Source organism: Rhynchophorus ferrugineus, unplaced genomic scaffold, assembly GCF_030347505.1.
Source record: "Rhynchophorus ferrugineus isolate W39M unplaced genomic scaffold, kcgeb_rfMv2 rfM1, whole genome shotgun sequence".
Lineage (NCBI taxonomy): Eukaryota > Metazoa > Arthropoda > Insecta > Coleoptera > Curculionidae > Rhynchophorus > Rhynchophorus ferrugineus.
Genome location: NW_027472580.1, coordinates 21471380 through 21485084, shown reverse-complemented (window position 1 = coordinate 21485084; position 13705 = coordinate 21471380). Strand labels below are relative to the sequence as shown.

Here is a 13705-nt window from a genome sequence, read left to right as displayed (position 1 = left end):
TTCATTTTTATATATTCCTTCTAGAGTTTCCTCCAATTTTTGCATCAACATTCATTCCGGGATACTTATTAATACATACATAAAAAGATACTTAGCGTTCTTGCCATATGGTGTGATAATATTATTTCTTGTTATTGGTGATTCTGTGGTCAGGTTATACGTCAACTGTACATGTACAGATTTACTTTCGTTAATTTTTATTTTCTAGGTTTGGATCCAATTATTTATCCAATATAAACTTACCAGTTGTTTCTTTTTCTTATAGTTTCCTCGGCAACAAAAATCGCAGTCTCATCAAATGGAGCTTTTATAATATTTTCCATTTGTGATATATCACATGTGTAGAGTATATAAATAATTGGCCCACATACACTTCCTTGTGGTACACTTACCTTAGCTTCTTTTATTGTATAATAAGTTTCATTTTGTTTGATTCTAAACATTCTGGCTTTAATGTAAGATTTTGATAGTTCAATGTATTGTTCAGCAACATCTTCTGTGGTATATGAAGAATGTTCTGGCCTCAGACAATGTTATTTTCCTATTTTTCAGATCCTTTTCGATGACCCTGATCCATGTGTTTCTCGGAGCTGTTGGCTGTGTCTTTTACCCAATAGTCCGTTTTGGCAAAATAAGTCTGTAAGAATTCATTAATTTTTTTTCCTCAATTGATCCTCATTCATCTTCATAATGCTTCTGTATCGAACATGATCTCGGAGAGAAAAATGTAAAATTTGCCTAGAAGTATCGCATTTGAAAGACCTCAAGCTTATATATATCTATACTATACTGACTATAACAGAATCCAACTATCGGAGCCATATAGAAGAATTGGTAAGATAAGCGTTCGAAAGCGTATTTTAATTTTGATTGTAAAATATATTCTCTTCCAAATGTACCATCTTAGAAAACGAGAAGCTACTGGAGCTTTGCCAATTTGGCTTAGTAATTCGGCAGTAAACGCCAATATTTTCTCAGTTATTACTGATTCTAACTACTGCAGCTTCTGCACTTACTTCGAATGGATCCCGTTGAGATTTACAATTGCAAATGATCCGTTAGTTAGGGTTTTGGTCTTTTTTTTCGTAATTCTATCACATAAATTCAAAGCCATGTGGTTTGCGATCCGAACCAGATCATGAAAAATGCTAGGAGCCTCCATATCCGCATCAACCAATACAGCACTATGTTATTAACAGCAAACATAAGGTCGGCTAAGCAGTTTATAACATAGTATCATATTGCATAAACTAATATATTGAAAAGAACTGCAAAGACGCTATCTCTTTGGCGAAAACTGCCTCGGACCTCAAATTAATTTGATAAATAATTTTACACTGGCATATAGCTAATGGAAACATGTAAGTATACACTATTGAAAATATTGCAGACCAGAAGACATTACTCATCTATTCAGAAGACACATCACAATAGTCGAAATGGGTTTTTTTTACGTGTACCCTCTGAATCTAACATACCAAGAACAATAATACATAGAAAAACAATAATTATTAAACAAATAGGAAAATCTAAATATATTCTACGTCCTTTTACAATGAAAACGTCGAAGGAAAACGACATAGACCTGAAATGGACTCAAGATCAGTCACACATACACAGGTAACAATGTCATCTTATAAACATCCGTTAATTGCTCAAACTCTGTATAAGAACAAACAATGTTGCCCGGTTAGTTGATGTCCACAAAAAATGTTATAACAAATCGTTTCTAAGAATAAACTAGAATTTTTTTTATCCGAGACATTTTATCTAACTAAATATTTTACCTTAATCTTGAGAAAATAATGAATATCCCTCCCCAAACCCAATGCAATTAAAGAAAATTACTACTTTCAACTAAATTTAAACTTTCAAAGCAATTTATTATATTTTATAATAATCAGTACCTTTAAAATTAATGTCAAATTTTTGTAAATATTGTAGAAACTGATAAAATAAAATTATATGGATGACACAGACAAAGAAAAAGCCGATGTATGTGAAAGCATTCAAATACCAATCCCACATAAAATGCTATTGCATAATATATTTATATCATATATTATTAAGATATATTGAGTGTGAAGAAAAAATTATGTCGTATATTCTTTGTCATATTTTACCAGATAATATATTACAATGTCTTCAATCACAGTCATTAAAATGCTGCAACAATACCTAAACCTTCTTAATCGTTTACGGGGCTTTTATTAAAAATAAAAATTATTTTCATAGATATAGATGTTTTAATGACGCGACATCTAAAAACGAAAATTTACCGCCATTTTTTCAAAATTACCTTTTCGAGACGTTTAGATGATATCTCAAGTTCTACTGAGCCGATTTGCTTCTTTCGGGATGTTTGGTGTGAGTCTTCCCTATACATGTTTCTATCAAATCAAAGTAAAAAAAAATAATTGAGCGATTGAGATTGTTTTACCATTTTTTTGGAGATTTTTAAAATATTCAAAAATACCAAAAATCTAAGTTATAGTTTTACTTTGATATAATAGGACTATAATACCAACTTAGAATAGTAGTTATTATTTATCGCATCCAAACTAGGGGTACCAGCCATCGAGAAAAATATAGTTAAATATCGTCTTTAAATTTAAGTACCAAAATAAAAAAAATTATTAAAAATTATTATGTGGTTTCTTTATACTGTTTAAAAAAGATATATAATTTTTTTGAAAAAATATCCGAAAATATCGATATATCGATATATCGATATTTTTTGTCATCCCTAATTCAAACTCCAGACATATAATTGATATAATTAACTATTATAATAGATGATTATAACGTTTGGTTTTTCCTCGCGCTATGTATTAAAAATTAAGACGCCCACCAGAAATCTGATTCAGGTTTTCACTTTCAAAACCTTCCCACAAATAATTTTACTTTCTTTATTAATCGAGTTTCTTCGATACAGATCAATCACTTATGGTAATTTCGGGGAACCGCTTGAAACTTTCTTCAGCACGTAATCGCTATAAAAAATTTTATTATGTTATCATTATGGCTCTTGAATGGAGTAGTATAGCTCCATTCACTCTGATTTAAAATGTGTATGATTTATCAAAATGCTATAGCATCAATGAACTGGGTGGAAATCTACATTAAAAAATAACAAGATATAAATTACTACATTTGATTTAAACTATTTATGACAACCAAATTTTTAATACTATAAAATATCAGTTCATTTTTTAGTTGAATTAGAAGAAATAAAACCAGTGATGATCATTAACTAATGAAGAAAACTTCAACATTTGAAACAAAAACCTTATTATGAACATGCAACAAAGAAACAAACAAACAAAGAAACGCAATAAATAACCAATTAAAATTCCACAACAACACTTTGCAATATTAAGTATTTTATATGCACTAGAAGTCTAGTATTGTTAAACTTCTATTCAAATTTATTTGGTAATTTTACATTAAGAACCACAATAGATTTAAATAATATAAATTTTTATACCATCTGATATGTGGTAAAATAATTAGATCTCGTAATGTCTATATTACATTTTAATGGAAGGATTTACATTATTCTACAATAATAAATTGTTAAACTGTGAAGTTTTTTTTCTACTTGACTGTTGGTATCACCGACGCTTTAGTCTATATAAGCATGTTGCAATGAATATACTACAATTATAACGACGGAATCAAACCGTTCATTTTTTAAAGACTAATAGTAGACAATTATTTGTTAAATAACCGTTATTTCGTGTCGTTTACACGCTCAATTATATTTGCGTTATTTATATATACTTGTTCTTATGGTAATCGAAAAACTTATTTTTATGTAGAATGTTATAAATCTATTATTAATTTTTACTCATACAGATATGTCAAATATCAATCAAGATATCAAATCAATTTTTTGTTATAATATTTGTTATAAGCAATGCTTGTTATGCATATTATGTAATAATTATTATGCAACAATAAAAAGTAGTATAGTAAAATTTTTAACGAAAAACAACAAAAACAATGTCAATGAATATTGCTCCTGTTTAGCTTTTATTACAACATACATTTCCGGCAGCATTTGTTCCATCTTAATTCACATTTTATAAAATTGCGATATTAAAAGTATATATTATATTATTTTGAATATACAATTTCGCAAGCATTTAGTACTAATATATTGTTTTATGTGGTACTATTATGGATATACAGATTAATGAAACTTAATATAAAATTTTTAATTCATATTGTCGGTTTGACGTAATAAATATATAATTGAAATTGCATTTAAAATGTTATTTATATATTAAAAACAATAATAATACAGAACCATTAGAACCTAAAATAGAAAATAAGGTGCATTAGGTTAGGTATATATGATTATATCATTTAGTTAATTTTTATAACATTTTTAATTGATAATGCGAGTATATACAAAACTAAAAATTGTAAAACTATATTTTCATAATACTATTATGATTCATAACATGTTAATAATATAATAATATGCACCTTAATATAATTAATTGCTTACTCCATTATTTATAAGTATTATATCGATTTTGTACAACATAATAACTTACACATAGAAATAGAATCTTCATTAATAGGTTAAAACGTTGATGAATGAAGACCAAAAGTAAATAGATTAATGATGAAATATTTGTCAATTATATAAAAATTGCCTAAATTTTGATTTGAAATCCACCGTCTCTGTGAATGTTAAACAATATTATAGTTAATAAATAATATATCACTCTAAGTTTTTCAACAGTCAGAGCCAGTGGAAAAGTTAATGGAAACCATCTTGATGAAATGTTACTTGTATATTTTATATTATTAAATGAAGCAAACAAGAGTAATTCAAGCCATGACACTGATTAGAGTGTGGCCTTTAACTTTTCTACTTTTTGTAATGTAGACAAGTGTAATTTGAAAGCATACACATTACTATATTGAGTAAAAAAGCAATATTTGTAGTATTACATTAGATTTAAATATTTTTCTCAATCTGTGTTCAAATTTATTTAGTCCCAATAGTGGAATAATATGTTCTTAACACCACTGTTTTCTTTTTCACTCCAGCCCTCTAGAAACAGTATTCATCAAGTATTCGCAAACATTAGAAAACAAGATATATTATATTAATAAATAAAATATTGTTGATGGTTGGTCATACTAATGCTTAGTTCATTTAATGTTGATTCTCTATAGTATCTCTACTATAATCTGAAATTAGAAGAACTAATACGAAACGTTCTTATTGTCTATAAAATCTCACTGCAAGAATAATAATAATCTATAAGAGCATTTCTTTGGCCTTTACTAATACAGCCTTCCCAAAATAGTAGTGCACCCATATCATTTCCTTCTTTTTCCTTTTAATTTTACTCTAGTTAAAAAGTGACATAATGCTATCTGAAGTCTGAAGTCTGAATATATAACAGAATTAACGTATAAAATTTATCTGCAAAATTATTCAAAACATTAGTGATATGAAACGAGGAGGTTATAATATAGTAAACGTTTCTTGGAGCTATGCTTGCTTTAATAAATTTCAAATAGCTGCTTAATATTAGTTTGATGAATGAAAATACCGAAGTCCAAGACAATGAGAAATAGGTACTTATCGACAATAATCAATAACTTTGAAAAGGAACGAGATAATCCTTACCAGTAAAATGCGTTACAAAGGTAAGTATTCATACTGTTAAATATTAAGTTTCTCTGATTTTTTCTATAAATAATTTCATTGCGTTGCTCTTGCATTGAATATTAGTAATAAAACCTTTCAAGAAATAAAACCAATATGTTGAATTCACCGAAAAAAAGTGTCTACACAACTTGATGTTAGATGAAAAGAGTGAATGGTTTTTCAATAGAAACATAATTTAATAGAGTTACTTCAGAGATAAATGTTCGTGTAAAAAATATCCATAGAAAAAATAGGGGTATGCATCTCCTTCTAGAAGTCTAGTTACATTCTATTTTCCAGAATATCGGAACTCAAAGATATTACTTACTTAGAAATAGATAGATCAAAATAAAATATTAAGCTAGTTTGGTGCTTAAATTTTAAAAATACGATGTTAAGGAGCAAAGTATTTAAATTATTACTTGATAAATATATATGAAATGTTTAATAAGGTTTTATGTAATTTCTTTTTTTTTTTAGAAATAAGCCTAAAAAAGATACGTAGTAGATCATATTGTTGAACAATATCGCCACAAAGTTTAGCATCTTCGTCCCTACCACTGTATATTCAATCAAACCGAATTGTTATGGGATGTGGTAAAGAATTGTTATAACAGAGATTCAAGCAAGAACAAGTTTGGGCATGTGGAAAGAATAACTGTCTGAAATAACACCCTTCAATTGACTTGAAATTGATAAACGTTGGAATGGTGAACTAGTATTCTCACTCACTGGATACAGAAAGTGACGAAGATTGAATTCATTTTTTAATGTTGTAGACTTATAAGCCAATGCTGATAATTACCATAGAGTTATAAGAGCGGAAATAATTAAAGATAGATCGTATCGTATTATAGAGTATGAACGATTTGTGTGCATAGATATGTCTGTAATTGTTCAGAATATAGCATTCAACAAAAAATTAATTAAAATGTATGAGGAGAAAAGGAATACTAAATATATTATAAATATGGCAGACGTATTAGGCACAACTAAAACTATGCAGTCTAGGCAGTGACTAAATCTAATTTTATCAAGAAAAATGTACACAGATAGTAATAGAAAAGAAATACAGTGATATTAGAAAGACTTGATAAGGAAACACAGCGACGAAGTAAACAAAAACAATACAGAAAAGAGTAAGTACGCTTTTTAATGTTATACAATCATTAATTAGGTCGATTAGACCTCCAGAGGATACCATAAGCAGTTTGGTAGTAGTGGTTTGAAAATAGTTAAATGAAAATATAATAAAACAATTCTAATCTACACACTATTGTAGCTGTATAATTAAATGTTTTGCTTCGATAATGTATGTATTAGATGTGGTAGATAAAATAAATTATATTTTATAACATTTTTGCATCAAGTTAACTGCGGCAACATGGCGACGTTTTGACGTCATAAATTTACATGACGTGAGTTCGCTGTTTTATTGGATAGACTATATGTCTAATAATTGTTATCGTTAAATAGTACTGAGTATGTTAATATTTAAAATGTATTAAAAAAAGGTTATGGAATTTAAAAAATATAATAAAACCATATTTCACAATTTTTTTTTCATAACTACCGACCTCAAGCTCTGTCTGTGGTAAACTCGTTCTAATAGCATTAACATTTAATGCGAAGAAACTTTCGCTTGCTTTTTTTTTCGGTGCAAAACAACAAAGGAAGAATCGTGAACTTTTAATTCTGCCCACGTAGTGTGTCGTTAGATGCGAGATTAATTGCATACAGTTTAACGACGACGCCATAAACAACATTGCATCACTGAACAATAAAAATAGGCGAGTAATTAACGGAGAAAATTCAACGGGTGTCATCGTTGCGTAATGATGGCTTCGTAAATGCGTGCTGTCGCGCATGCCAAACGGATTGACCGTTCGGAAAACCTATTTCACGAAGCTAACTGGCAAGGCCGCTCTTACGCAAAATATCTTTCGTCTAAACAGGCACGGTCGTTGTGCAAGATTTTTTTTTGGACATGTCTAACTCGTTCAAATGTTTGTTCTTCGCTGAATGTATAAAAGTAAAAACGCTTAATTCGACTCAAAACATCTAATAACGTATGAAGGTTTGTTTTTTTCGCGAGCGTTGATGTTACCAGTTCCTGTTAATAACTAATTTATATATATATTACGAAACAGGATTTAATTCAATTTTTTTTCTGAAATAATAATATATAATTAAATGATTTAGAATTATATTTACGTTGTTTGCTTGCAACAGTCTTTACATACTTATTGATTCTTAACCAATTTTATGGTGTATCTAGAATGTTAAATATGCATATTATTACTATTCATTTATCAATGTTTTGTTACATTTTAAATACATCCTTAATCTATAACAGTTTATATTATGCTATGTCCATATATTGGGCTTGAATAATGGGTATGTTATTATATTATATTTTTATTTTAAAACATTTTTTATATTTTTTAATGTATTTAATGAAGATATTCTATTAGTATCTGTTAATTTATTTACAATAACTTAAGTTCTCTTTTATTTTATTATTTTCTTACTGGTACTGAAAATAACAAAACCAATTGTTGAGAGAAAAACCTAATACATATACACCAATGTAAGATTATTAACAATTCAATTATTCAATACTAGATCAAGTGCATTGAAAAATAGACGTCATTAAAAAGCATATTAATATAAAAGAATATTATTTAGATGTGGCATAAGCTTTCGAAAATATTTCACCCGATGACCTCGTTCATAAGCTACAGAAAAAGCTACCGAAACAACACACTGATCTAATGAAAGCTTATAATACAGCCAGCATGTTCAGAGACAAACGAGAGCAAACACTCTGCAAGAAAATAGGTTAAAGCAGGTAGACAAATAGAAAAAACTACGCTAGAAGGAATATGTTAAAAAATAATAGGAAGGACTATTAGTTAATACATAAACACTATTAGACTAGTGACTAAGTCAGGATTGATGGGTCTTCCTAGATATACGCTTATATTTAAGTCAAAATGTAGGTTCGTTGTAAATGCAATACATTTTTAGAAATGATTACTTGTTTATGCCTATTAACTGGTTTTAATTTCCATTTATGATGTTAAGAAATCATCATGATTATTATATGATATAATAAAAATTAAAAGCAATATATGATGGTTTGGTTTGGTTTGGTTATGATATATGCTGGTTTCTATACAAATGGTAAAATATATTCCATTTAAACAATAAGAAAATCTTTTTAAAATAATTAAATTATATGATACAATTCTCAAGTGTATTAATTTAGTTCAACAGTTGCAATATAAAAAATATTCAACTATTTCATTTTTCATAAGCTGAAAACGTACTTTAATAAATACGCAAAGAAGTCTTGCATCCATAGCTAAGAATACTAGTAAGAATATTTACGGATCTGATATAACAAAAACAAGTTAAAATATTATTTTTCTAATAACGTATAAGTGATTTCAGTATGAATTCAACAACATACATTTATTAGGAAAAATATTTTCCATTTTTACAGAATAAGATAAAAAAATATGGTTAATTTTCAAGAAATATTCATAATATCATATATGACAAGTGTTACAATATATTATTCCGATTCAAATTTAATCGAAACTGTTATGAATATTTAGGAAAAATTAATTGACCTTAGCTAAGCTGGAGGAGTATATTTAATCTGGTTCAGTGAAGTTATAAGTATCACAGTGTACATGTGATATAGATATTATGCCCAAAGTATCTGTCGTAGAATAAGTACTTTGTAGTTTTTTTTGTAGTTTAGTGTTAATTTAATAGATTGCTATAATAAGTAATAATAAATAATATTAAATCGTATAGTTAAAGATCTAATGTAACAAAAACATGTCAAAATATTATTTTTCTAATAACGTATAAGTGATTTCAGTATGAATTCAAAAACATAATTTATTAGGAAAAATATTCTCCATTTTTATAGAATAATATAAAAGATATATGGTTAATTTTCAAGAAATATGCATAATATTGTATAAGATAAGTGTCACAAAGATACAATATATTATTCTGAATTAAATTTAACCAGAACTACTATGGACTGTTAGAAAATATTAATTGATCTTGGCTAACCTGGAGGAGTATCTTAGTTCCATTATCGTAACACTGGACGAGTTCGTCCTACGCGCACCAACGACACCCAGCCGAACCGAAATTTCGGAAAAGAGTAACGCGCACCAGTTTCACTTTCGACGTGCCGAAGATATCTGAGAGGCGAGCCACTAAACCGGACGCAGGCTGACACACGCCAAACACCGTCGGCGGAGAAAGTGCTCGTCGTCGAAGCACCGCGCAGTCCCGAAAAGTGTTGCTTCTATGTGACCCCCGACCGGGAAAGCACCGAAGAAACAGTCGGGGCGAGCTATCGACCAGCGACGGTTATAGCGCGTGAAACCGTGACGACAGACGGTCCACTATGCGAACTGTGGAAAAACCGATGCACTTTCGGCCGTGAAACGTAGATATTTGGTAATTTTCGAAGGTCGTGTTTACGAAAATACCCAGCGTAAAGAATAAATTCTAGGATCATCTCAAATTTACGCGTTTCTGCTTACTGAATAATTAATATATATGTGCAAAACTATTTAGTACCGATGATGAAGCACTCGATGTTTTTAATTTTCCCTTGTGTGATTCCAGTTTTAAAAAGTAATACTAATCCTAAAACAACAAAAATTAATATATAAAAACGTAAAGGGTTTGTTTGCTCACGGACTGTTGATATCACCAAATATTATCCTTTCTTACGAGGGCATTTCATTATTATTTTATTATCATACTCTATACTTTTAACAAACCTTAATACAGGTCGAGCATTGTAATTAGATAATTATTTATAAATTAAAAATTAATAATAAATATTTGTCAATTATACAGATATTTATCTAAATTTTAATTTGGAATGAACCGCATTTGTCTATATATGTATGTTAAAGAATGTTCTAGTTGAAAAATAACAAATCCAATTACTTTGTCAGCCTTTCAACAGATATATATTTTATGTTCTGTAGAAGAATATAATGGCCCAGTAAAAAAGTTAATTAGAAATGTGTTCTTAATATATTACAAGAATATCTTATTAAGAAATGAAGCACTCAAGAGCAATTCAAGAAAAATGAGTATTAAGACTAATTAGAGTATAGATTTTACTTTTTATACTTTTTATTTCAAAGGCAAAGACATTTTCAGTACTCGCTTCAGCGGTACATGTACTAAAATAGAAACGATATAGTAAATACAACCAAAATTGTGAATAATTCCACATTTTTCTCTCACTGTGAACAATAATCTAATCTCACGTAATCCACTAGCCATAAACATCAATTTATCAATGAACAAATTCTCTAAAAGAGAAATGAACCCACAAATCATACGCATATTATTTTAACAAACTAATGAGGAATATGTTCAAAACTATCAATTCATATATACAGACGCAGCCAAAAGAAAAGAACATATAGGAGCTTCTACACGAGCCTGGAACCGGAGAAGAATTTACATTTGGAAACTGGCATTCTGGCAGCTGAACTGTTTGCCATAAGCAAATAAAATATGAAAAATATAAAAAATCATGTAATCGCCACAGACTCTAGGAGCTCTCTTAAATATTTTATGCTAAATCATCCCAAACACCCACTGATCTAGGCTATCATCAACAAAGTGAAAACCCTAAAAGACATATCCATAACACTCATGTGGTTGCCGTCCCATATGGGAATCGGAGGAAATGAACCAGCGGAGTACCTTGCACGTAGAAAACAAAACTCAAATATAAAGGTCTTAACGCACACAGTCTGATTCTGATTCTACAGAAAACCTGACCAACCAAGATGGGGCCTGCTGGATGAAAATAAATTGTGGTAAATATTATCAAAAAGTATATATTATCAAAGTCAAAAAATAATGGATCAAATAGTTATCTATACACTCCCGGCCGAAGACAGGATACTATAGTCCGACATATAGTTTCCTCTTAAAAAACGAACCTACCCCAACCTTATGCAGCTCAATAATGAATGATAGTCAAGTATACACTGATATCGTGAAGGAAATACTCACAACCAAAACAAATATATGGTATTGGGGACAATCTAAAGGACATCCTCCATATAGGCAATATGGATAGCTTGATCACCCTCCTCCGAGACTCTGGCTTATACAGGGATATATAAACTATTAAAATAAATTAATCTTTACTAAGATAAAATAACTGCCCTAAAAGTTATCACTGAAATCAATCAAATACTAAGACTCGGCGTACTAAATTATAGAATACTATTACCATGTGTCTGTACCCAATAACAATATATTTTTATTATAAATTTCTACATATAGTCAATTCAAAATAGCAGTGACACAGGAGAACTGTCAAAACGTCGTTTGTCGAGTTTTAGTACATTTTGGCTCTGGCATATAACAACATTTTAATATAAATAAAATAATTGAACAAATATTTTTTTAAATATAATTTATTTTAACATTATAGTACATCAAATGCATTTATTATTGAAGAACTTAAAATTACAATTAATTTTACAGCCGCAATAATTTATAGGTTAGAGATGCTTTATTATATATACATTGAGCTTTTTTCCTCGCTACTATCGGTAGGGTTCTAGGAGCGTTTTTGTATATAGTGGTATCCCCCTAATAGTGGCTTAATCAACGTTATTACCAACTGTATATCTGAGTAATGTATTTTACTTTCATTAGAGAGCATATTTATGTTTTACGCTTAGTCCTTATTTCTTTCGATGCAATATATCCTTGCAAAGTCATTATGATATTACTATATTTCTCTTTAGATTATCCTATTACTATCTGTATACAACTTTCTTGATAAAACTATTGATAAAACATTTAATCATTGCATTCTCCTTATTGTATTTGCCATATCTGCAAAACAGTTAGTGTTATTTCTCTATTCATACATGTCATACATACCAAACTTTCATGTATATTCTGAACAATAACATACATGCTCATAAAGCTTTCATACTCTATAATACCTACAACTAACGTAATTGTATACTGACCTTTAGTAGTTTCCCCTTTCACCTTGGTAATAATAATTTGGTCTTGGTAATCGTCAGCATTGAATCATAAAGCAACATTCATAAGGTTTTATTCAGTCACTCTCACTTTCAGAAACACGTGAATAAGTCATCAAGTGAATAACTAAGCTATTTATTTCCAATATATCAAAAACTAGCTCAAGATTCTAGCATTTGTCAATTTCTTTTTCAATGTGTTTGATCGAGCTCACACAAACCGAAGATGCTATTTTCAACAATGCCTCTTTCCATAAATCTAGACAGTTCTGGTTTAAATATCCTTCCTCGACCTGAATATCTATTGTAATAATTCTTTGCAATACCCCGTATCAACTCAATTGGATTAAAAATGCAGTGATAGGGAGAAAGACGTAATATTCTGTGGTCATAACATTCAGTAATCTGATCTAATATGTAAATTATTATTTATATTTACCGAGTAACAATTTGAAATAGTTCATTCTTTAACATGATTTCTTCGAAACTTATTTTATGTACTTTAAGCCATTCCTTAATTGCAGCCTGTGTTGATGAAGTTGTTGGGAATTTGTACATATATATATGTATGTATATATATATATATATATATATATATATATATATGGTAGATTGTACATAACAATAACTGATGGTTCCTCCAAGTTCTTAAGGAGCCAATTTTCAAACTACTGCAAAGAGAAGTTATGGTTAATTTCTTCATGATAGTCAATCTTGAATTTAGAGAAACACTAATTGTGCAGCAGGAATAAAACCCCTCCTGTTTCCAACATGAAGAACTATATGTCTATAACGAATAAATGTTCTGACTAACAAAACCTAATCGATAGTTATTCCAACATTTACATTTTTCCATCAGCATTCCTTTTTCCATCAGCATGACTTTAAAATATTTATTATCATCTTGGCATTAGCAACCCAATGTACCATTCTGAAATATTCATGTCTCATTTAC

General features: G+C 29.1%; 1 protein-coding gene across 1 annotated transcript in view; it reads right to left on the bottom strand.

Annotated features, from left to right (window-relative positions):
• Nucleotides 1-10053, bottom strand: part of LOC143206024 (uncharacterized) — a 74183-nt gene extending 64130 nt beyond the window's left edge. Inside the window, exon 1 of the mRNA XM_076418974.1 lies at nt 9773-10053. Coding sequence (XP_076275089.1) covers nt 9773-9795 — 23 coding nt within the window. The 5' untranslated portion in view covers nt 9796-10053. The remainder of the gene's footprint in view (nt 1-9772) is intronic.
• Nucleotides 10054-13705: the final 3652 nt, after the last annotated feature.